The 25,426-nt window shown below is 36.2% G+C and overlaps 1 protein-coding gene across 2 annotated transcripts in view; it reads right to left on the bottom strand.

The window, feature by feature from the left end:
• Positions 1-25,426, bottom strand: part of TMTC2 (transmembrane O-mannosyltransferase targeting cadherins 2) — an 892,687-nt gene that overhangs the window by 673,187 nt on the left and 194,074 nt on the right. For both annotated transcript variants that reach the window (XM_068561154.1, XM_068561153.1), the window contains exon 4: positions 19,403-20,231. In XM_068561154.1, the coding sequence (XP_068417255.1) occupies positions 19,403-20,231 (829 nt within the window). The remainder of the gene's footprint in view (positions 1-19,402; positions 20,232-25,426) is intronic.

Raw genomic sequence — 25,426 nt, 5'->3', positions numbered from 1 at the left:
ACTTTCAAATTTAAATACTATTGATTTTTGCTTCAATGCTACCAGAAACCAATGCTAACCTAAAGATTATTTCTAAAAATATAAAGCTACCCTATAGAATATAACCTAAAATTAAAAATCCTATTAGTAGTCAACTAAATAGTAATCTTTTCACAAAAGTTGTTCATGTTTCAGTGATAAAACAAAAAGTAGGAAAAAAAACACTGTTGACATATAAACCAGTTAAAATCTAGCTTTTACAGATATATTAATAGTTTAAAGGAAAATACATTAAAATAAACTATAAAAAGTACATCTTAAAAGGGCTAATGTGATGATTTCAAATCTATATAATTAACCTATAGAATTAATCAGTGTAGCTTTAGGGTTTTCTTTTCTATTACTTGACAAATTTGATCATATCAACCAAGTCAACTGTTTTATATCAGATCAATTTTTACACCTAGCTGGTCTGATGACTTGAAAGTATCCAAACCAAAACTCAAAAAATACGGAGAAATATTCCAAGGCTCACAGATGGGACAATTTAACATTAAAAAGATGTCAATTCTCCTAAAATTAATCTATAAATTCTATATAATTCCAATCAATATTTTCGCATAATTTATTAACAAACTCAAAAAAATGTATTCTAATAACCATAATAGAAGAGAAAAATGAAACTGGGTCTTTATAGCATATTCACCATATACAAAGGTAAACTCCAGATGGTTTTAAAAGATAAATGTGAAAAAGTAAAGCTAACAGAAGAATATATAGATTATCTCTGTGGAAGGGAAAGTGGCTTCTTAAAAAGACCTCCAAATAGAGCTCAAAAAGTAAAAAAATTGATGAATTTGAGTATCTCAAAATGAAGGACTTCTACTTATTGAAGGACACTATGGACATGCATTAATACACCAGGAGAAGATATTTCAAACATCTAAACAAATAAGGAACTGTACTTAGAAATAAAAAGAACTCCAAACAAAGCAATAAGAAAATAAGAAATCCAACAGCGGGGGAATAAAATGGGCGAAGGATATGAACAGGAATCTACAAAAAGGGAAACCAAAATAAATTCTAGTATACATTAAATAATTTGAACTAATACTCAAATTCCTTAGTAACCCAGAGAAATGCAAATTATAACAATGAGACTTGAGATTGGCAAAAATTAGAAAACTGGATAAGGCCAAATACTGGTGGGGATGTGGGAATGGACCCTGGGCACTGTGGGGGGCCTTGTAGCCTGGGGAAACCACTGCGTTCTGCCATCTGACAGTACTCTGTCAAATCAGCAAATGTTACTGACGACGTCATGAATAATCCCTGACGAGCAATCCCACTCCCAGAGAAATTCTAAGAGAACATTAAGAGGATGTTTAATGCAAGCCTCTTAGTGTTGGCTGACAGTAGGAAATAATCAACCTGCCCATCATGGGAGTATCATGTGAGACATAAACTTCATGGATTACTATACAGCAGTGAGGACCAGCAAATTCCGTGTAAATACTGTAACATGAATGGACCTTGAAAAGCTTACAAAGATTCAAAATATCTAATGCATTCTTTAAAAAATATTAAAAATTCATTCCCACCCAAAATATCACTACATATTTTACAAGGGTACATTATAAATCTAAGGATGCAAATCAAGTACATTAGAGCAGTTACCTATGATGCAAAGGGAAATTCAAGTTAGGAATAGAGATAAAAGGGAATAAATACATAAATAAAAGAGACGAAATTTGTAGGGATCACCCTGAAAACTGGCTGCAAACTGAGGAATATAATTAACTTCTGCAGCTGGGTAGCAGGGGATGAAAAGGAGAATGGAGGGGAGGGGAGGATAGGAAAGAAGAGACAAAAGGAAAATGAAGGTCACACGTCACATTCTTTTAAAATAGAGATGGGGTTATTCTATATCCTACTTCAGGAATAAAGGGTTTTAACATTCACTAAACTTTTTCTTGTACTAAGACAATTCGAAACAGATGTTTGAGATTATCTTCAAATTTTCACTTGGTAATTATACTTTGGACCAACATGACTTAAAGATCTTGTATTTTCATTAATATTTAATGTCATTTACACTTTTTACATTTTTAATCTCATATATTTTATTGATGCATTTATTTCACTGCAGTGACCTTTAAAACTACAGTTTGATTGGAATAAAATCCCTGAAATTCTTCCAAGAAATTGTGAGTGAAGCCTAATAAAAACCTATCTAGTTTTTTAAAGTCTGTATTTTAATAGACAGTGTGCCCAGATGAATCCAATTCACACATTAAAGCACTGGAGATAATAAAGCAATTATTTGAAGTTTTAAAAAAATGTAATCAGTTTATCCTAAAATCTCAATGTAATTTTTGAAAGTTTTTCCCAACAAACAGCATTTCAAAATATTCAGAGTACTCATTTTATTCCTATTTTTGACACAGTTTATACTATAAGAAGCTGCTCTTGTTGGGGGACTACTGTCCCATTTCATGGGCTTAACATGCACCACTACAAGCCTAGGTAGAGAAAAAGAGAAGGAAAAGGTGAAGGGAGAAGGGGAGGTGGAGAAGGAATAAAAATATATGTATATTGGGATAATAAAAATAACAGTGTTTTCATTTATTTAAAGTTTACTATATGCTTGACAGTGTCCAGAATTTATTTAACACAAAAATAACCTTTGAGGTCCATTACTATACCCATTTCATTGATGTATAAACTGAAGTTAACTTTTTAAATTGCAAAGTTAATGACAATAGAGAACCAGATCTGTTTCCAGGCATCATAAATCTCACCCTCTCAATACTGAGTCGGAATACAAAGTAGATCACATATTAGAGTACTCAATATTTACACATATTTAATTGAGGCACTAGAGTATAATACAGAACCAAGATAAATTATCCAAATGAGTCATCCCCTCAGAACTGGTAGGGACAAAATACTCCAGAAACAACAAACTAAAGCTATCTAGTATCCATAATTCATAATGTGTTTTCTATACCACAGAAAAATTAATGCCAAACAATATATTAAAAGTGTTTTACATTTCTTTGGGAATGGAATTTTAAATGTCACATTTCCTAGTTAATGCAATGGAAAGAGAACAGAGTCTACCTATGTAAATAAATGGTTGTTGCTCAAAGATACTGGGGATTTAGGTACATTTATCAAGGACTCCTAAGTGCCCTGAAGATGCCTTACATGTGACAGAGATTTAAAAAGCATCGTTTAACAAGTACATGACTTAGTTCTTAGGACTAAGCATATATAATGATTATTTTAAGGAAAAGCAAACAGATGCTTCTAGGTATCACTGGATAAGCTTTAGGAAATCTCAACTGTAAAGTTATTTTATTTTCAAAAAGAAAACGAAATTTTTCTTTTAAACAAAATCAGGAAGCAAAGAAGCAAGAATAACTCATATCTCAAGGGCCCTTCACACTGGTATTTAACTGCATCTAAAAGGTATCCACTTACTAAGAAACTTGACCTTAATTCACAAGGAAAGCTTCTCTTGTACTTCGTCCACAATCTGACACAGTTCATCTTATGTTCCTTGAAAGGCAGAAAAACAATTAAATATTCCCGTCTTGCAAAAGTTCTTCTAAAGAGAAAATCAAATGTGAGCCCCTTCTGGAAATGTTAAGTGATCTACAGCAATGAATCTCTCCAAATTTTTTTCAAAGCCCTCATTCAAATACAGCAGTTCTAAGTTCATAAAGTAATTCAAACTTACTGTAAAGTAACTACTGCAATTTCATAGCACTTGATATATTTCACAAAATCAATGCAGGGAGATTTGAGCAATTTTTTCAAGGATATATATATTTTTAATTAATTTAATTTTACTTATTTTATTTTTGGCTGCATTGGGTCTTTGTTGCTGCACGCGGACTTTTCTCTGGTTGGGGCGGGGGGTGGGGTGCTACTCTTTGTTGCCATGCGCAGGCGTCTCACTGCGGTGGCCTCTCTTGTTGCGGAGCACGGGCTCTAGAGCGCAGGCTCAGTAGTTGTGGCGCACGGGCTTAGCTGCTCCGCGGCATGTGGGATCTTCCCGGACCAGGGCTCAAACCCGTGTCCCCTGCACTGGCAGGCGGATTCTCAACCAATGCGTCACCAGGGAAGCCATTCAAGGATATTTTTACTTTACACTAAAAGTTTGGAGATATTTATATTCATTGATTATTAAAAAAAGTTTAAATAATTTTCTTATGATTACGGCATGCATTATTACTCTTTGAAAAATTAGCTAATAAGATGAATGAGGGTTGGAGGCAGACGGAAGAGGGAGGAGATATGGGGATATATGTATATGTAGAGCTGATTCACTTTATTATAAAGCAGAAACTAACACACCATTGTAAAGCAATTATACTCCAATAAAGATGTTAAAAAAAAAAAGATGAATGAATCTCTTAATATTCAAATTTTAGCTACTTAACATTCAGGAATGCAATCATGCCTCAGGGTTATCATACCAGCATTTCCATTTCATTGGTGCAGCGAACACAGCCACCAAAATCAGCAAGGACTCGATTTTTGACTTCTGCCTTCAGCTGTAATTTATTTTTACTTTAGAACTTTAATATATGTCTTTAGTTCCTGTATCAACACCAAGTTCTATGTAAAGATCTGGCAAAATTGAAACATTTAATACTGTTTTAAATAAGGTGATAAATCCTAAATTTTGCTTCCTCCAATTCTAAGTTACTTGTTTGAAATCAGAATGCTACCCCCCAAAAAGGGTTAAACATTGAAATTTGCCAGTTATCTAAGCCAGGCCAGCAGCAAAAGAAAATAAATACAGGAGTGCCTAATGTACCTGTACTGCATGAGGAAACTGTGCCTCAGAGAAAGTGACACTTAAAAGCTAACAGAGCTAAAAGTTATGTCTGCTTGGTTCCAAAGCCCTTGTTAATCACTATGGAACACTTGGACTTCAGATGTGTTCCAAAAATGGTGTTACTAAAGATATAAGTTAAATAAATGTCATTTTAAAATATAAAGGATAATTATGTTAAAATTTCTAATCTCAATGAAAAGGGAAAAAAGAGAAAGAAAGTAGAAGGAGGGGAAAAAAGAGCCACTCAACTGCATGAAACTTAAGATTAATGTGAATGTGGTTTTTTTTCTTGTTAACCAGAATGATTTCTCATTCTATCCATTAACAAACAGTGTAAGGGAGTCAACATTTGTAGCCTGGGCTTTTTACTAATTGTATGATAGTGACTGCAGGGAAATAAGAGCCCTTATAAGCCTACAAGAATTTATTTTTCCTAGTAATTATACCTTGGATTATTACAGAAACGAACATAATGTTAAGTGGGTAAAAAAAAAAAACTGCCTGGCTAAAATGTTAAGTGGAAAAAGTACACATAATTTAAAGATTATGATTCATATGATACCGGAATACACATACTATACACTTTTACACTCTAATTAGAGCAATTTTATAATATGCAATTATTTCTCGTTTCCCTACCTTTGGTTACTTCACACAGACCTGAAAATAAGTTTATTCCTAATAAGGGAAAAAAGTATTAAAAATGAAAAGATAAAATTTAGTATTCCACAAAAAAAAAAAAAATTTAGTATTCCACTGATATGTTAACATTGTCTTGACAGCACTGTTAGTCACTACGTTAGCTATGTGCATATTGTAATATCCACATATACAGTTCAGTGCAGGTTTTTTGGTTTTAACATATCTAGGGTTATTCCTTAGTGTTTCACCATCTGCAATCTCTACTGTATTCTGACTAACTATGAGCCACCCCCAGGTCCACAGTTCAGTGTCTGCTATCAGTACCACGCATGGTCTGTGAAGCTGGGTCTCACCTGTGGAAGCCTTCACTCTTTAATTTCCCATCTGTGCTCAAAATTTTTCCCATTGCCTCTCCATCAAAACAAAACAAATCTCTTTATGTTCCTTTCTGATAGCAATGTGCTCTCTGTGAAGTTTCTGATTAACTAACCCACAGCATTATACATGAAGACAGTAAATACAGTTGCATTTGCAAATATAATGACTGGACAAAGAGGAAGAATTTAGAAGCATCTGAGCTTTGAGGCTCTCCTCAAATCTTACCAACAGACCCTTTTTTTTTTTGCCTATTACACTGTCAATCTAAAACACTTGGTGAATATATAACTGGTATATAGTGACCCTATTTATACAAAAGACATACCAATTCAGCAAAGACTCATCAGAAATTCCTCGCATCTGGCTGATCTCTTAGCCTATGAGGCTGTTCAACCAGTACCATAGGTTGACTGTAAATTCTACAGAGTAGTTGAGTTGCTTCTGATTTCATATAAGGAACATAATAGACCCAAAGAATCTCTTAGAGTTTGTCTCCGACATATTTGGTATCATTTGAGTCTGGCTCAGCTCTAAAAGATGAACAACCTTTAGAAAAGGCAAGAGTTCAGGAATTCTAAACAACTCCAGGGGGAAAACAGAGAAGTGATTTTTTTTTTTTTTTTTTTTTAGTTCTCTCTTTTGTTCCTTTACCATCCAATCTCATAACCTACTTTATCTCACAGCGAATCCTGTCATCATTTGGATGGGTCCCTGCCATTGGATGGGTCCCTGCCATCAAATGGCCCCAGGTTAGTTTCCTATTATGTGTCACTAAAAGGAAATTTGATGTGGAAACATAAACCAAAATATCCCAAACCTAAGGTTTTAGTTCTAGTTCTGTTAACAATTAGATCTGGGTACACTGAAGTAAATTACTGGACTCTCTTATTTCTTATTAGCGGTAGTAAGTAAACATGTAATATGGGCCAAACCCTGGGCTAGGGTGCTACACACACTCTGTCCCACACAGTGGTATTGCTATACCCACTATACAGATCAGCCACTTGACACTCTAAGGACGATGATAACAGCTATTCACGGTCTGGGTTAGGATTAGGACCCCGATCTACCTTACTGCAAAATCTGCCCTACTTACCATGCCTTTTCTCCCTAAGCATTCTATCTGTCTTTTAGTTTCTCATCTGTAAAACAGGTGTAACAATGCTTGCCCAAGTTAAACTCCAGCATCACTGAGATAATTAAATAAGAAAATAGAACTCTGCAAAGTACATTACTATGGAAAAGGAATAATATGTCATTAATAGATCATCATCCATAAAAAGCATAACCAGTTAGATACACACTTTAACAGTATACCTCCCGTATTCAGAATCTATAGTCATGCTATTGAGGATTTCATTGCCAAGCAAATCCAGGCCAAGAAAAACAAATCTCAAAGCAACATTAAATACTCTCAAAGCCAGTTTTAAGAAGAGAAAAATAATAAAAATCAAAGATTACATTTTCTTTTAAAAAAATCAGTTCCTAAGATAAACATGCAGTATATCTCAAATATCCATCAGGATACCATGTTATACGCTATATTACATTAATATATTCAATATATTAATTCTTTTTAATTTATTTTTTGGCTGTGTTGGGTCTTCATCGCTGCTCGCGGGCTTTCTCTAGTTATGGCGAGCGGGGGCTACTCCTTGTTGCGGTGCACGGGCTTCTCATTGCGGTGGCTTCTCTTGTTGCAGAGCACAGGCTCTAGGCACACGGGCTTCAGTAGTTGCAGCACGCAGGCTCAGTAGTTGTGGCACACGGGCTTAGTTGCTCCTCGGCATGTGGGATCTTCCCAGACCAGGGATCGAACCCGTGTCCCCTGCGTTGGCAGGCAGATTCTTTTTTTTTTTATACCATCAAAGCAAAAGCAAGTTTATTTGGGAGCAGAAAAGAACTGCAATTCGAGACACGCAACTATAGCAAACCACATGCAAGTCCAGCAAAGAAAGGAGAGGAAACTTTTTGTTCAGGAGAAGGGAAAGTTGGGAGGGGCTGTTATAAACAAAAAGTCCACTATAGCAGGGGTCCCCAACCCCCGGGCCACGGACTGGTACTGGTCCGTGTGGCAGGCAAATTCTTAACCACTGCGCCACCAGGGAAGTCCAATATATTAATTTTTGACAGTCACTCTTAACTCAGCACCTAGTGCTGAACATGGAAAAAGTAGAGTTAATAACTAGAGAAAACAGCATTTTAAAAAGTGAAAAATGATCAGTAAAAACAAATATCAAGAATAAAATATTTATGTGAGTAGAAAAATATTTACTTATGAATGCTAATGAGAAGAAAAATTAGCTATTAAATAAATACATTTCTAAAAATATCTATTACCTTCCTATATGCACAAATCTTGGGCAACTATTATTTTAATGTACTTTCTTCTGCACTTTCAGCTAACTACAAACAACAGAAAAAAAGAGGGAGGTTAATTTTCTTTGCCTTTTTTGCTGCTACAGGACAAATAGATAAGGGTTCTTCAAAGGCTGTGCAGCCAGTACTTGTATGAGGCATTTTTGCAGCACTTGAGAAACAATATTGAAACAAAGGATGATGTTATTCATTTAACAGCCTTAAACGTACAACTCAGAAAGTCTACTTCCAAACAGCGAAAGGAAGCTAGTACACAGAGGGGTAAAATAAATAGGAAGAACCAGAAGGGTGAATGCACTAAAATGACATTCTCACATCAGTTGAGCACTATGAGAAAGAGGAGGGCTGGCCCATTTTCCTGAAGCTCTAATCTTAACTGGACTGGATCCCAACAGGGAATTTTCAGAGGCCATTAAAGGCTCTTCTACACCAAACACATCTACTGGATACATATTAGTGTTTAATAAATATTACCAACTAGAAATTATGACTAGATATGTGGTTTTAGAGGCATAAACCCCTATATTCCATCCAGGAGTCCTAAGTGGTGTTGACGTTCAGAGGATTTACATTTTAGGTTGATTAAAACCCACAGAGAAGCTGTATTTCCCTATGAAATCATCAGGATTGGGGTTAGGATATACTTCTTTAAGTCTAAACTTTTAACTTAAAAACCTCAAAAGTAAATATCTACTCCAGGCTCAATTTGGACATGAGCTGGGAACCAACAACCATGATCAAAGCAAGGCAGGCCTCTGATCAAAGTACCACTTAAGACTCTTGGTTCTAGAATCGCACCACAGAGCCCAAACGTATGGCACAGAAAGAACTTTAGTGACTGTATCACCTGCCTGAAAAAACTTTCTCAAAATCATTGTCCTAAACTGTAAAAGCAAAAGAGATTTTTTAAATCTTGTGCCACTGCTTCCTAATAATAGAATTGTAAGAGCAAAAGTAATTTCAAATAGTGATTGGAGATAAGAAAAACGCACAACACATGGATTTGTACAATATCATTAATTAATATGCTCATGTTTTCTTTATGTAAACCCAGAAACTTATCTCTACTTGAAAATTGTTTTCAACACTCACATGAATATGGACAACAGCATTCAGTTTTAACCACTAGAGTGAACACGACTTGAAGCTGTCCTTGGGAAATATTCAGATAATATGAAAACAGACTAAGTAGAGAAATGAGGTATTCTATACCAGTTTTGCAAACCACCAAAGCTTATTTGTAAAACTCAAAAAGAATAAGCCAACTGATAAAGTAAAACCAGATATTATCTCAACATATCTCAGACCTCCTGGTCCTTCCTGGTAGTCTCGTGATATATAATTTGAGAAATTTACTCTCTTTTCCCAAGAAAAGAAAAGAGAGGAAGAGAAGAAAAAAAGTTTATCGCATTTCTTTATTATACAAACTCCCAGCTGTAATATGCAGAGCCCCAAACATTATAAGACTGTAAGTTTCCTCTGCCATACAGGGAAAGAGCTGAAAAAAAAGTTGGCTGACACCTCAGTTATCTGTTCTTGTCAAAATTTGACTCAGCTATTGTATTGCATATCTAATCCAGTTCCTTCTTTCTAAACTTCCAATTCCTAGAGAGAAAGTTCTCCTAATTAAAATGTATGCCTACACTACTCCCAAAAAAGATGTTAACGTTGATATTTTAATATAATACCCCATGGTGTTTTACATAGAGAAACTGAATTATGCTGTTTAAGGTGACTGAATAAATGTTCAGAGTGGCAGCTAACATCATTGGGATTTAGACTCCTAAATACAAGACACAACAAAGCCCCTAATAGAGTCCAGCCCTCGAGCAAGGTTTTTTGTTTGTTTGTTTGTGCTTTCTCTCTACTATTTAATCAAGTTGGATTGTAGTGTCTTACTTGGTAAATAATATTATCATTTTAAAATCATATCTTTTAGTGTTTGGTCCTTATTTTTTAGTAAGCACATACATGTTTCCACTAGATCCCCCTGAATGGTAATATTTCTATTTTTAAATTAGAAATAAATTTAACACTAAACTAAAAACTAAAACTAAACGGAGGAGAGATTTCTAATTTAACACCCATATGCATAAAAATAGGGCTCACACTTTGTTTCTCCCATAGAGTTATATATAAACAGTCTTCTACATCCAAGTCTTTTTCAATAATTATACAACTTGGAACATCTCAGATTTTTCCATAATCCTTTGAGACTTAACTGGAATTTTCTTTTACTTCCACCATCACCAGTAATAGGTGTGCACATGTAATAAGGGTAAAACTAAAAAACATGTGTTTGTCTTCTTGAAAATCTGCTATATCTGTGACATTATCTGCAAGTTATATTACAGCAGAAAACAAATATACATTACCCTTCTGTGTTTTATAAGGGTCAAATACCTGTAATTTAATTTTGCTTAAGACAGTGCTCTAATACACTTTTTAGCTTACTTAGGCAATTTGGTTCTCTTTTGTTGAAGGAGAATTTAAAATTTCAAAAATATCTTCTATGTCATAAACAAACAACTCTATTCTCTAACTTCTAACGTAGCTAACCCATTCCTTAATAGATGCTAGATTGAAGGATATTTCTTAGGTGTTTCTCTTTCCGACAGTACAGTGAAACTCAATGTTCAGAGATTGCCTCCTAGTACAGAACACATGCTAGACAGAAATTACAAATATTTGTTAATGAATGCATTAATTGACGGGAAAGTAAGGGGAATCCCTAAGCCTAGAAACTGCTTGAAAGCAGGAATCCAGAAGGTTAAACGGTTCTGAAGATGGTATTCACCTTGCGTATATCTGTGAAACTAAGAGGAACAGGGCTTGGGGTTTAGTTAGCTTCAAAAGGGAGGTCAGATTGGAGAAGCCAAACAAACTCAAAGCCCCTGAAGGGAAGTGCCAATCTCACTCAGGGACATGGGTGAAAAACAAATTTAGAAGAATATAAATTTGATAAAACATTATAAGTAATTTTTGGGCTTATTCCAGGAATGCAAAGTAGGTTCAACATTAGAAAATCTATTAATATAAATCATTAACATAAATAGATTGAGTGGAGAAAATCACCATCATTATCAACATTAATTCCTAAAAAGAAATTTTAGACTAGAAATAAGAGGAAAACTCTACTGACAAAAGCTGTCTACTGAAAAACCTATAAAATACACATAATTAATGGTGAAATATTTAAAACATTCTTTCTTAAACAAGAATAAGACAAAAATCCTGCTGTCATCACTCTTGTTTGAGAGTGTAATGGGGGTTCTAGCATAAAATAAGAGAACACAAATGAAAGAAACAAAACTGTGAAGTAAGAAGAGGTATGGGGGAGGTCATCAACTGTTCTGGTAATAGCTTTCTCTTAATCTGCAAAATGCATGTTTTAGTAGTATCCTTTAAGTGGTTCAAATATGAGGTATGTGTATATATTTCTCAATGAATGAAATATTTCATATATGTTTAATAAAAGAAAAGCAAAGAAATGTCAGAGCATTTTAAGAATCAAATACAAAACTAATACGGAAATCAGAATAAAGTAACTTTATACTTATTTTAATTACATGTGAGTTTCAGTTCCTTTGAAATATAACCACTGGTAAATATATTCAATCTAAGGCAACACTAATTTTAGGTTTGAGGGTTTTCAAAAACCCAAAAAGATTCTAAAAGTTCTGTTACGGATAATCCCAAAGAAACAGCAGTATGTCACCTACTTCACTGGTAATACACCATAGGACCATTTTCACTGAGTCTGTTGTGGTCTGTTTTTTGTTTGTTTGTTTGTTTTCTTCTTCCCTACACAACTGTACTTGCAGCCATTAGAGCTGGAACCAAAGAAAAGATTTATGTGTTACTCCATTCTTAGAGGCAAGGAAACCACATGCTTTTGAACTACTGTGACTTACTCTATCTCAACTGAGAAATGACCGTAGTTGATTTCCTCAAGAATGCTTAAAAGGGGCCTTAACAATTTAGCAGATTTACTTGTTTAAATCCTTTGGTTGAGCCAATGAGACATTTTCATTTTACTCTCGTCAGTCCCATTATTTTATATTTCTTTTTTCTACTCAGAAGAGACGAATTGAGAAGAAACACTGAATTTCTTTACCCTCTGGAAACCTGATTCCACTTTGCATTGTTTTTCTCTCAATCAGCCTTTTAGGGGGCTTTTTGCTAGTATCTCCTACCATATCTGTTAAAAATTAAAATCTGTATTTTACAGCTTTTTAACTCAGGCCAGCCAATCTCATAAGATATTATACTGGTTTTCCTTCCTGACTTAACTGCTTCGTGTTATTTTTCATAAAAATCTATACCTCTTTTGAAGATTTTTCATCTTACTTCAGAAGTAACATGACAAATTAGCTAAGAAATATAATAAGATTTATTACACAATCTCAAAGCTAGCTGGTTAATTGCAATTTACCATAGTTAAAGAAGACAGTCAATTAGAGGTAATCAAAAACTTAGACCATAAAATCCACACGGAATTAGTCAAGTTTCACATGATTTAGAGGTTTAGATTTCACTTAAATTATGAATTTTTTCCTTCATAAAATGATATTCCTTCCACATACTTGTTTCTTGAAATCTGCAACCATGTGAAGTTGAAATTGAAGTGTCAATTTTACAGAAATCCAGGAAAAAAGAAAAATTGTCAAATGTTGCATGGCTGAAACAACTATTTAGTTTCTGTTTTTCTATATCTAAATGGGGAATATTTGTCATTTGCATAAGGAGGCGTCAAATATAGGATGTGTGAGTAATCACCCTTCGAGTTTCAAATACGTGCATCATGATATACACATCTTTTTTATCTATCATTTCACATATTTACATTAGAAAAAGGCATTAAAATAAATGTTTTCTTGTTAAATTTTCCTTGGATGAACGCTGCTTCATTGTTCCTAATTATTTTAAGAAATTGTTTCCAAACAATTAAAAAGCATAGTCGTATGTTCTCTAAAGCAAATTGATATAGAGTTAATAAACCAACCATTCTAAAGAGCTGATTTGATTTTTCATCTATAACTTGAAAAAATGTAAATGCCTTTTAGCACACCAGCTATGCTGCCTATATGTTATCATTCTTTTTTATCTATATGTGCCTACTGATCTGTTTATCTATAATAACTTTGTTAGTCTCTGCTTATGACCTTAATCACTAAGGAAGTCAGTGAGTAGATGGTTTTAGGGAAGCCTGGTGAAGAGTTAGAGATGTGGACAAATCACCCAGATGGAGAAGTCCCACATAGATAGGAAGTCACGGGGAAGGTAACTTAGAAATTCAATGACACATATATTGACCCCGTACTATAACCCAAGTAGTGGTCCAGATTCTATACAGAAAGGAAAATGAAGGCAGTCTTTGGACAGAACCTTGCAGAATGAATCAGTTTGGGGAGGAGGCAAAACCATACAAGAGACAGCTGTGGAAAATGAGAGACAGTCAAAATTGTGTAGTGGCCTTGAAAGCCAGAGAGCAGAAATCAGTGGTGCCAAATTCTGTAACAGCCAAAGACACACAGGGATTTAGATAAGGCCAGAGGCCAAGAAGGAAAGTGATCATACATTTAACCTCCTTGTAATGAATTAAGAAATGCTTGTTGCAAGCAAATGCTAATCAATACAGTTTATAAAAAACGGTGCTTTAAACACACGCTTCAAAAAAAAAACCTTTTAAATATTATGTGGCTTGCTCATTAAAGCAGTCATCAAAGAAAATTTCCTTTTTCCTAAGCACAAAAATGCAAAGAGTTATTGTGAAATCAGCAAACTGTGGTAATCAACTATGTCTAGTATTTTCCTGACATTATCAACCACATAATGAGATAGGACTTGTGGTTTACATAGTCCAAATCAGCTATCCTTTCTCCACTATCCAGATTTAAACCATAAATTAGCAACACAGTCACTATGACAGGCTCTACCCATCATCATTTGCATCCAATCAGTTAATGACTGGCAGCTGTCTGCAGGACCAATTACTGAAGGCAGCAGCTTTCATGTATAATGCTTCATGAGGTTTAAAATCATATTCTGTTAAAGTACACGGAAGACTGAAGTACTCCAAAATTTGCAAAGGCTTTCAAAGGAGGGAAAGAAAAACTAACTCAATGAAATAACTGTCATCTCAGACAACCTTACATAAGACTGGCTTTAAAGAGTTTCTAATCTTTGGCTAGGCTCAAATAACATCAGAGACTTAGAAAAATCTACCTTAAGGAAGATTACTACCAGTCTCATAATTGCTAAAGAAGTCACTGTAGTCAGAACTATATTTATTAGCATGTTATAAACAGAAAAAAATCAGGAACCTGGATTTTAAAAGTTTTGCCTTGTATCAAAATGGAAGCGTATGTCACAGAAGGCACTCGTGGAGTCCAAAACTAACTCCACTCCCAATTCTATCCCTCTTATTATGGAGCATGCCTCAGTACCTGGTATATCAACAGCATATTTTACACTTTCACTTCCTTTAATGCATGCACATTTTATCTCTCAACAGGTTCTCTAAACTCTTTAAGGAGAAGGATTATGACTAACGTTTATTAGTCAGTGTATTCATTACTGAATGCCCTCTCTCTACCAGGCACTGTCCTAGTCGTTACATATATAGCATTAAAAAAAATGCGAAACTCCCTGCCTTCTTGTGTCGTGCATTTTAATGGACACTGACAATGCATTCAAACAATAAACACAGAAACATGGAAAATATAGTATGTCAAATGGTCCTAAGTGTTACAGGAAAAACAAAGTATGGAAAGAGGATAGGGAATGCTAGACAAGGCAGAAGCAGAGGGGTAGTTGCAATTTTTCAAAAGGTAGACAGTTTTACATAAAGCACCTTACTGATAATGCAACACTGGACTGGAGACCTAGAGGAGGTGAGGGAGATAGAGGTGAGACTCTCCTGGGAAACACATTCCAAGAAGAAGCAATGACAAGTGCCAAAGCCCTGAGGCACGGGCTTATCTGGAATAGAGAAGGCACATCAAAGGGGGCCAGTAGGGCTGGAGTGAAGCAAGTGAAGGCAAGGCTGGGAGATGTATAGTGTCAAGTCTCTGATTGTGTGCTTTGACTTTGGGAGAAATGGGTGCCAGTAGAGGACTGGGGGCAGTGAACACCATACTCTGGTTTACGTTTCAAAGGAATCATTAGGGCTGCTGATGACAGGCAGATGCTAAGGATGGAAAACTGGAAGCAGGAGTTCAGCTCAGAAATGCAAAAAGCTTGGAACTCATCACTCCCATTCTTACAACAAGAATACACTAAAGGAACTGCAAAACCAATGGTTTTTCTTGGGGACTTCCCTGGTGGCGCAGCGATTAAGAATCTGCCTGCCAATGCAGGGGACACGGGTTCAATCCCTGGTCCGGGAAGATTACACATGTCGCGGAGCAACTAAGCCTGTGCACCACAACTACTGAGCCTGTGCTCTAGAGCCTGCAAGCCACAACTACTGAACCCATGTGCCACAACTACTGAAGCCTGCGCGCCTAGAGCCTGTGCTCCGCAACAATAGAAGCCACCGCAATGAGAAGCCCATGCACCACAACGAAGAGTAGCCCCCGCTCGCCGCAACTAGAGAAACCCCACGTGCAGCAACAAAGACCCAACACAGCCAAAAAATAAATAAAATAAAAATTAAAAAAAAAAAAAAGAATACGCTAAAGGAACTGCAAAACCAACGGCTTTTCTTGGAACCATCAGTGAATTGAGGTCACTGGGCAAACCATCACCAGGAAATCTGGAGAGACTGGAAAATCCAGTCATGCAGAGATGAGATTACCTGGAGCAGAAACTGATAGGAACAAGTAACTGGCGATTTTGAGAGGAGCTGCTGGAAGCTGAGTTTTGGAAGAGCTTCAGTAAGAGGGAGAAACTCCTGGAGGCCACTGTCTTAGGGGCCTCTACTCTTTTGTGGGTGTTACCTCCAGGGACGCCCGTTCTCACACTGAAGAGCCAAGAAACAGGCCTTCCTGGCTCTACAAGAGGAGGAGAAATATAAATTTTATGAAATAAGCCCTGATCCTCCTTCATAGCAAAGGTCTACTCTCCAGGGGGGTGGCCTTACCCAGAGCTGTGGGGGACAGTCCTCCCTATCACCCCCATCCGCTTTGGCCTTCCTGTCCCAACTAGGAGACACAGGGAAAGCCAAGAAACTCTCACAAAGCTCACAGCCTAGAGGCACTAGGATTTAATCACCAAATAGGAGGACACTTCCCTTCTCCTACATTTAACCAACACACTTACAGGGCTCCATTATAAAAATGGTGAATTTACAGCGGAAAGAGATGCAAAATACAGACTCCGACTTCTTGGGGAAGCCCAAAAACAACAGGGGAGACAAGAACAAGGACACCAGGGAAATACAATGCCTCTGGGACCTATAGCTACAGCAAACATTAAACCCACGCCCAACTCAGAGCCAGATTAACATTAAAACTCACATTAAGCCTATTTACCTAAGTTCCTACTACCTGATACATCATGTCCGACTTTCACAAAAGCATGCTAAAAGGCAAGAAGATAGAAGCAAGGAGATTAGTTTAGAGGCTTTTAATAACAATCTGATGAAAGATGATGGTGACTTTAGCCATGATGTTAGCAGTGGAGGTGGTAAAACGTGGTCAAGTTCTGGATGTACTTTTGAAGACAGAGCAGAGAGGATTTGCTGATGAAATGGAGGTAGGGTGCAAAAGAAAAACAGGAGGTATGGATGACTCCTAAGTGTTGGTCAGAGCTTTTGAGAAAATGGAGTTGCCACCAACTGAGATGGTAAATGCTGCAAGTAAAGCAGCTGGCTGGGGCGCAGGTTGGGGAGGGGGCATTATTCAGGAATTCAATTTCTGATGTCTCAAAAGATTTATACTATTGGTCAGCTGTGTACTCATTTAATAAAATTTGGAGTACCTAAATACTATAGCACTTCTTAAGTACTAAGAAGGAGACATGGAAATATATCAGAAACCAAAGACATGCTTAATAATTGTTTTACTGAGTGAATGGATGAATGAAGAAATGATCAGTCATCTTAACCATGTCACCAAAATAACTTCAGCAAAATCGGAATCATAAGTGTCAGCAGTACAGTAGCTAATGCTGGAAAATATCTAGGAGTTTACAAAATGCTTTCGCTTACTCTGGGACAGAGACTGCTACTTACACTAGCATCTCAGTATCTGCCCTCCCCTTCTTCAAGAGTAATAAAATTTGGCTGGGTGCTTAGCTTCCCAAAATAAAGATAACATTTCTCAGCCTTCCTTGTAGCTAGGTGTGGCCAACAGTCTGGGAGCAAGCATGGTGTGGCAATTTCTGTGATATGCTCTTAAAGAGAACGGGAACACCCACCATTTGTCCTTTCTCTCCCTCTTCCTGTTAGCTGAAGTGCTGATGTGATGCTGAGGCATCTTGGACCACTCGGACAGGGTGACACTACTGAGATGGCAAGGGAACAAAAGCAAAGGAGCACGGATCCAGAAAACCCATGGCGCCATCTTATCAGCGCTGGACCGCACAGGCTTAGATTGTTACATGAAAGAATAAAGCTTCTATCTTATTTAAGCCACTGTTATCTTGGCTCTTTGTTACAGTAGCTTAACCTGAAACTTAACCAATACATTTAACAAATCCTTAGAACAACCCTGTGATGAAATTAATATGCTGGGGTTTTTCTTTTAATTCCTTACTGTGTATCTCTTTCAAACAGCAGGAAAATAAACTAGCAACATAGCCTTGTTTTATATATTTACATGTACCAGTGAAGAAAAACTAGCTGAAAAGCATTCTGTGAGAACTGACTGCAACAATTTTTATAGCAAGATTGGGGTTCAGGCATTCAATAAACTGTGCTGCACTCACTACCTAAAACGCCACATGGTAAAGATTTTTCCAAGAGAACTGAGAAATTCTATGCTCTGTATTAGCTCAATTTTAATGTTTCTACTCCCATTAAAATCTCTGCAATCTATTAAGCATTATAAGTACCAACAATTAGTCCCTCGGCTGAAAGAAATGAATAGTGGTTCACTGAACTCTTGACTTAATTGGTAATCGATAGGGATGCCAGAGTTGTTTCTGGGGCATCTAGATCTTTGGATACATATATATCCTGATACATATCAGCAGGCCATTCCATTCATTAGGAACAGTTTCACACATTCAGTATTTGAATAACTGGTACAGAAATGTGTTGGAAAAATTGGAAAAAGCCCAGTTCAAATGCTATGCAAGCAACCATAATTTAAAGGATAAAACACTAAAAAATGCCTTATGAAGAACAAGACTCTTTGGCACTATTTACTATGGTATATTTCTACACTTAAAATGTACACTTATTTTCATTCAACTGCTCTCTAGCTTCTCTCATCATTCATTGCCTAAACCAGACAGATCACTGAATTAACAGCTTTTGACTATTCATTTATGCTTTAAAGGCTACTTTCTACTCAAGCAATAGATTCTGAGGTTTACTAAAATAATTTTTTAAATCAAAAGCAGTAATGAAAAATATGCTCCATCTTCTCCTTGTATAGTGAAAAGTTTATTTCCTTAAGTGACTTAAGGACTTTCAAATAAGAATATGCGAACTGCTTGGCGATACCCAGATTATTTAGTCTCTGCAAAGCTAAGGGTGACTCACACTTGCACGCACACACACTGATGATACCTATAGACACCATGTCAAGGTTCAGAGGTGGCCTTACCTCCAAATCTTTTAAAGATATCAGTGTGGGTCTCGTGGTATTTCCTCAGGCGGTGCTTGGAAAAGAGAAGAGCTAAACTATACTTACGTGGGATAACGTGACTTCCATTGCATGATGAAAAGAGATGATGTCCGTATCAGTATTTTAGAATGTGGAAACCAAGCCTTTTTCTAAATTCTTAGGATAGTCAATATTTTTACACAATAGGAGCTCTAATTCCTCTGGACAAGTATAGTCAGAAACACAGGAAAACACTTCCCTGTTCCAAATATGGAATGCTGGATGTTTCTAAAATAATGGTACTGCTCCCTCATTTAAAAAAAAACAAAAATTATAAGTATTGAGTAAAAGAACCTCCTCTTCCTTAATACTGTGTGTTTTAAGGCAAGAAGCAAAGATATAAAAAGGCAGAAAAAGTACACCGTCCAGGCAAAAGCATAAAATAAAATATTACCTTTAGCTGGGTTTACTTTTATCCCTGACCTATACAGCATTTCTTCATTCTGCCAGTCTCCGTTCCTGATCGCTGTCTTCAGTCCATAGAAAACAATTAACGTAGCCGTAGCATAAAAAATCAAGCTCTTGAGAAACCGCTTTTGGGCTTTGACATAAAGGGCTCTCGCACCCACTGTAATGAGGAGGCAGAAGCCCATACTAGGAATATACAATACTCGCTCTGCAATTACAAAGCCAACATAGAAAAACAGGTTCGTGGCAGGAACGAAGGGTATTATTAACAAAGATAAAGACAAAACAACAATGTTCTCTGTAGAAGGAAGCCGTGTTCTCTGTGACACATTATTTTTAATGCCATTTTCTACTTTGGATGGAAAGCTGGGCTTAATCTCTGAGTTCCGGTACTCCACCTCTGAATGGCAGCTATGTCCATTTGCATTCTGCTTGCCATTTGTTACAAATTTCCCGTTGCATTCTCCTTCTACGCTTGGGCTCTTCAAACCATAGTAGGCAAGAAGGAGGAGTCCAGTATAGAAGGCCACAGTGTGTAGGTTTCTCCAATCACAAATTGTTTTGAGCAGAGGCACGGCATCCATTGACCAATCAAAACTGAGGGTATCTGGGCAGAGCAACAGCCAAAGGTTCTTGGTTGGCAAGTAGAAGAAGGTGAGTGTCCGAGCCAGGAGGCTATCCGAATCAGCAGCTGGGTTGTCAGAGTTGGAAAAGCTTGGTGGTTTGTTTCCCATCCAGTATAAACGGGCACCCAAAAGGGAAGTTCCCCAGAAAGTTAACAAACTAATGCTGAGAAAAAGAGACAAGTTCTTCCCCTGAAACCAAAAGAGAGGGGGGAAAAAAATTAAGATCATCATCAAGACAACATAGGAATACAACACTTAGAGATGAAAAATACTTTAAATGGGCAACTAAAAACAGAGCATTAGGTTTCAAATACGTGACTTCGTTTCCATCTCCTTTAAACATGCTTACAGACACTGTAAGCTTAAAAAAAATGGACTATGGAATTCTACTGTGCATATAACTTTTGATGAGTATCTTTTCTTCTTGTTCCTCTCTAAATACCAATAACCAAACCTTCAATTTCTTGACCTCTATAAAACGGGTTGAATACATTTCCCTCTCGAAACTGGTGTCAGGTCAAAATCAGACTACAAAGTGGAAGTACTTAGCACTGTATATGGGATATAGTAGACATCTAATAAATGTCTTCTTTCATTTTATAGTTTAGATTCTGGGGAAAACAAAGAGCAGACGTGCCAAAAAATATGGAGTATGACAGGATCCTGCACGGCTCAATCGCATTTAGCTACAGGTATCCCCGCTTTTCAAAAGTTCACTTTATGCCACCTTGCTTTTACAAAAGACCTAAATTAGTACCTATTTTCATTAACAACAACCAACATGCAAAGAGGATTTTCACTTTTACAAAAACGGTGAAAAGTGAAAATAGGTTCAGCATTTGTTTTTGCAGGGAGCCATCTACAGAGGCAGTGCGTACCCCAGTGAGCGGCACCTCCAAGCTCCTTCCCCAGGAGCTATACTCAGCATCAAGCTGCCATAGCTTTAAACTGTTTCTGTGAGCATTTGCACTTTATCTTGATTTATCTGGTACATCCGTTAGCAAGATGTGCCCTCAGGTAATAGCTTATTTGCTTTAAGCCATTTCAGCTTGCAAAAGGTTTCACAGGAACAATCTACTTTTGGATAGTAAAAACCATGGTATGTCTGTGCCAGTCCCCATTTAATAGTCTTGAATCTCCTTGCAGAATTTATAAACTGGGTTATCATCTGCTACCCTGTGCTCTCAGTGACATCAGTGACAGTAAACATCTAATAAGACTCCTCGTGAATCCTAAAATTTTCATGTCGATGATAACTTTTTAAAAATAAAATGACTTTAATAATGGACTTATTTCAAGAGAAAGACAGAAAATTGTGAGAGGAAGGCCAAAGGGCATCCCTGTTAATGAGAAATTTCTGGCAAACTCTTTCAACCTGAATAAGAATTTAGTGACCTCAAATAATTTAAGTCCTGAAGAAGCAGTGGGGAAGGGGGAAGGATGGACACCATATCCCAACTTTAATGATCCACTGCTAATGTGATCTCTTACTGCACACATTCTGGCACTATATAAAACTATCTTCCTCAAAGACATTCAGAAATGTGCTTGGAACTATGCAAAGAATATGCCAAATATTTAGTTTAAAAAACAATCTATAAAAGGCAACAAAAGCAAAAATAAACAAGTGGGACTACATCAAACCAAAAAGCTTCTGCACAGCAAAGGAAACCATCAAACAAAATAAAAAGGCCACCTACGGAATGGAAGATAATACTTGCAGGTCATGTGTCTGGTAAGGGGTTAATATACAAAATATATAAAGAACTCATACAACTTAATAGAAAAAAACAACAATCTGTTTAAAACATGGACAGCGGATTTGAACAGACATTTTTCCAGGGAAGATATACAGATGACCAATAGGTATAGGAAAAGGTACTCAACATCACAAATCCTCAGGGAAATGCAAATCAAAACCACAATGAGATATCACCTCACACCTGTTAGAATGGCTATCGTCAACAAGACAAGAAATAGCAAGTGCTGGCAAGGAAGTGATGAAAAAGGAACATTTTTGCACTGTTGGTGGGAATGTAAAGTGGTGCAGCCACTATGGAGAACATTTTTGAGGCTCTTCAAAGAATTAAAAATAGAACTACCATATGATTCAGTAATTCCATTTCTGGGTATTTATCCAAAGAAAACTAAATCACTATCTTGAAAAGATACCTGCACACCCATGATCACTGTTCACTGCAGCATTATTTACAATAGCCAAGACATAGAAACAACCCAAATGTCCATCAATGGATGAATGGATAAAGAAAATGTGGCACATATATACAATGGAATATTATTCAACCATAAAAAAGAAAAGCCTGCCAATTGCAACAACACAGATAGACCCTGAAGGCATTACGCTAAGTGAAATAAATCAGACAGAGAAGGGCAAATATTGTATGATCTCATTTATGGTGGAATATTTTTAAAAAAGCAAAAAACTGAGCTCATAGATTAAAAAAAACAGATTGGTGGTTGCCAGAGGCAGGGGTTGGGGGGATGGGCAAAATGGCTGAAGGGATAAAGGTGGTCAAAAGGTAAAAACATCCAGTTATAAGATAAATAAGTCGTGGGGATGTAATGTATAGCACGGTGACTATAGTTAACAACACTGTATTGCAAATTTGAAAGTTGCTAAGAGAATAGATCTTAAATGTTGTTGTCACAAGAAAAAAAACAGAAATTTGTGTGTCTGTGGCGATGGATGTTAAAGTAAACTTACTGTGGTACTCATTTTGCGATATATACATGTATCAAATCATCATGTAGTATACCTAAATCTAATACAATGTTAAATGTCAATTATACCCCCCAAAAAGAAAAAAAACCTTAGTCCACAAAACAATATATTTTGAGCATGTACAAGTTCTATTAAAACAGTGTCTGTATTAAACTGTCACTGGCCTCTCCTCCTCTGACTCTCTCTTGTTCACCCCAACTCTGATTGCTGGAAGCCACAGAACTCATCACAGATCATCTGCTCCATCTCTACTCTGAGCCGAATAATCTCAGCAAGGATCGTGAGTTTAAAATTTATTAGTAAATACTAATGACACCACCTTAACTTTCCTTCATCTCCATGGTCATTTATCCAATTGCCTGTTGGGCACAGTCACAGACACCTTAGGTACCTCAGACTCAAGAGGCCCAAAATAGAAATTGTTCATTAATATAGTATCACAGTGTCACTAAATTCACAGAATTAACTGCCTCAGTGTTTTAAAAACATCTGTGGCAGACTGCTGCTCAAAATTAATTCATGTAATGTTATATGGAATTTTGAATGGTTGGGGGAGTAATATGTTCATTCATCACCAAGCTTTCAATTTCAGGTCTGCCCTATCAAAATGCAATGTTTGAAGACTCATTTTCATCTAAGAATAACTTGTGCAAACTATTCTTTTGCTCCCCTGAAATTCTACCTAGCAAAAGTCCTAAAATTTCTTGATTTTAGGGGAAAAAAAACGCATAAAACCATATGTTAAAAGTTGTCATAACTTGTTGGATCAATCACGAAACTGAGTAGTCTTAGATTATGCAAGAGAGAAACACATCATTTGACAAAGACAAATGAGGCCAGGTATCAAGGTATCATAAAGGAGACAGATGTTGGAAAACAATTCAACTTTGAATTTGTACCAAAAGTCCATTTTGTAACTAAGTATTAACCAAGTGTTCTAAGTGCAATTAGGGCCATTCTATTACAGAATCTTCTGGTGGGGGTAAGCAGAGAAGATGAGCAGAAAGAAGAAGGCATTACAAAAAACAAGCTGTAATCAGGCAAGAAAAGCAAGGGAGTAAGAGAACCTTGGGGAGGGAAATTAATCAGGTTTCTTTGCTGGCGTGAAACTCCAGAAGAAGTTAGCCTTAATAATTACATAATTCTATCTGATTCCTAAAGATAGAAATGTCATAAGGCAAAACTACCTTATTCATTAATTTTTAATAAAAGCATCATTATATTAAATTTTAATATATTACTATCAAAATAAAACAAGATTTAAGATATGATCAAATGAGTCTAGTTTAATAATGCTGGAAGAATATTTAAATATACTAAACTACAAAATAAAAATGTGAGTAATGAAAACTATTCAACGATAAATACTATATAAGAAGGCTAAGTGCTGAGAAAATGAGAAAAATGAAAAAGCATAAAAATAAAATACTAGCGTGAAGTACTTTACATTTTAAAACATTTTCACATACAGTCTCTGATTTAAACAACTGACATAATAACTAAGATCAAGAGACATAAAGGTTGTGAAGTGAGATGCTCTGTACACTCATTCTGCCATAATGGTGAAGTCTACAAGGGCTAAATAAATTACACTATTAAAGGAAAACTGAGCTAACAGGTAAAAGAAAAGTGATGTTTAAATGTTTAAAGTAGAAGAGCTTCTAAAGCCTTGTGATAGGTTGATACTTTAAAAAAGTGGTAGCCAAAGCTTGAAACTGCAACTTTCAAGTCTCTTTAATGCCTTCTCGTAGAATTTTGTTTAAAATTATCACCTATAAAAATGGGATTCTGATAAAACCAAATCTCTCTTCTAACCTCACATTCACTATTCCTGTGGAGATGGCCTTAAAAGGTGGGAAAAAAAAAAGCATGAAAAGATTTTATTTATTAATTTTAATCCTTACGTTCTGATTTATGGATTAAATCAAATTAACAATTTTTTATTGAGCTACAACTAGGAGCCAAGTGACCATACAATTAGCCTCAGCATTTCTGCATTGTTTTGTTCTTGGCTTGGTGCATCAAATTGATTCAACACACTTATTTCCAAGATAAGGCATGAGAGTTCTGATGAACTGCCACCACAGACTTGAAAGTCAAAACTAGTAAAAACCACATATAGAAGATGAATTCCAAAGTCCGGGAAATTTAAACATGATCTAAGCATAACCTTTGATTGGGAGCATTAGAAAATGATTGAAGTTTAATAGCAAAAACATAATCAGTTCATTCAACCCATCATTAAGGCTGCTTTATGTGGCAGACACTCTTCTTCTATGTGCTGGACATACACCTGTAAGAAGAAATGAGAGCCCATGTGCTCTTGGAGCTTTGCGTATTCTACCCTGCCTAGAAAAATACTTTGGAAGGAGAAAAATCTTAGTGTTTTCAATGATAGTTTTCAAACCTAAAGGACCATCAATATCAATTGTGAGCTTTTAAAAATACTGATACCCTAGCCTGACTAAAATCTCCATAGGAGATTGTAACATAGGCAAGGCTGAGAATCATCACATATTTGCACAAGTCTAATTCTTATTACTACCACTAAAAATACTGTTGGACTCTGGCTTTCATTTCACAGTCTAAGGCATATTTTCCCCATTCTAAATGAAGAAACCATAATGAAACATAAATAATG

This window comes from Eschrichtius robustus, chromosome 13 (assembly GCF_028021215.1).
Source record: "Eschrichtius robustus isolate mEscRob2 chromosome 13, mEscRob2.pri, whole genome shotgun sequence".
Taxonomy (NCBI): Eukaryota; Metazoa; Chordata; class Mammalia; order Artiodactyla; family Eschrichtiidae; genus Eschrichtius; species Eschrichtius robustus.
Note: the sequence above shows the minus strand (reverse complement) of the source record. Positions and strands in the feature narration are given on the sequence as shown.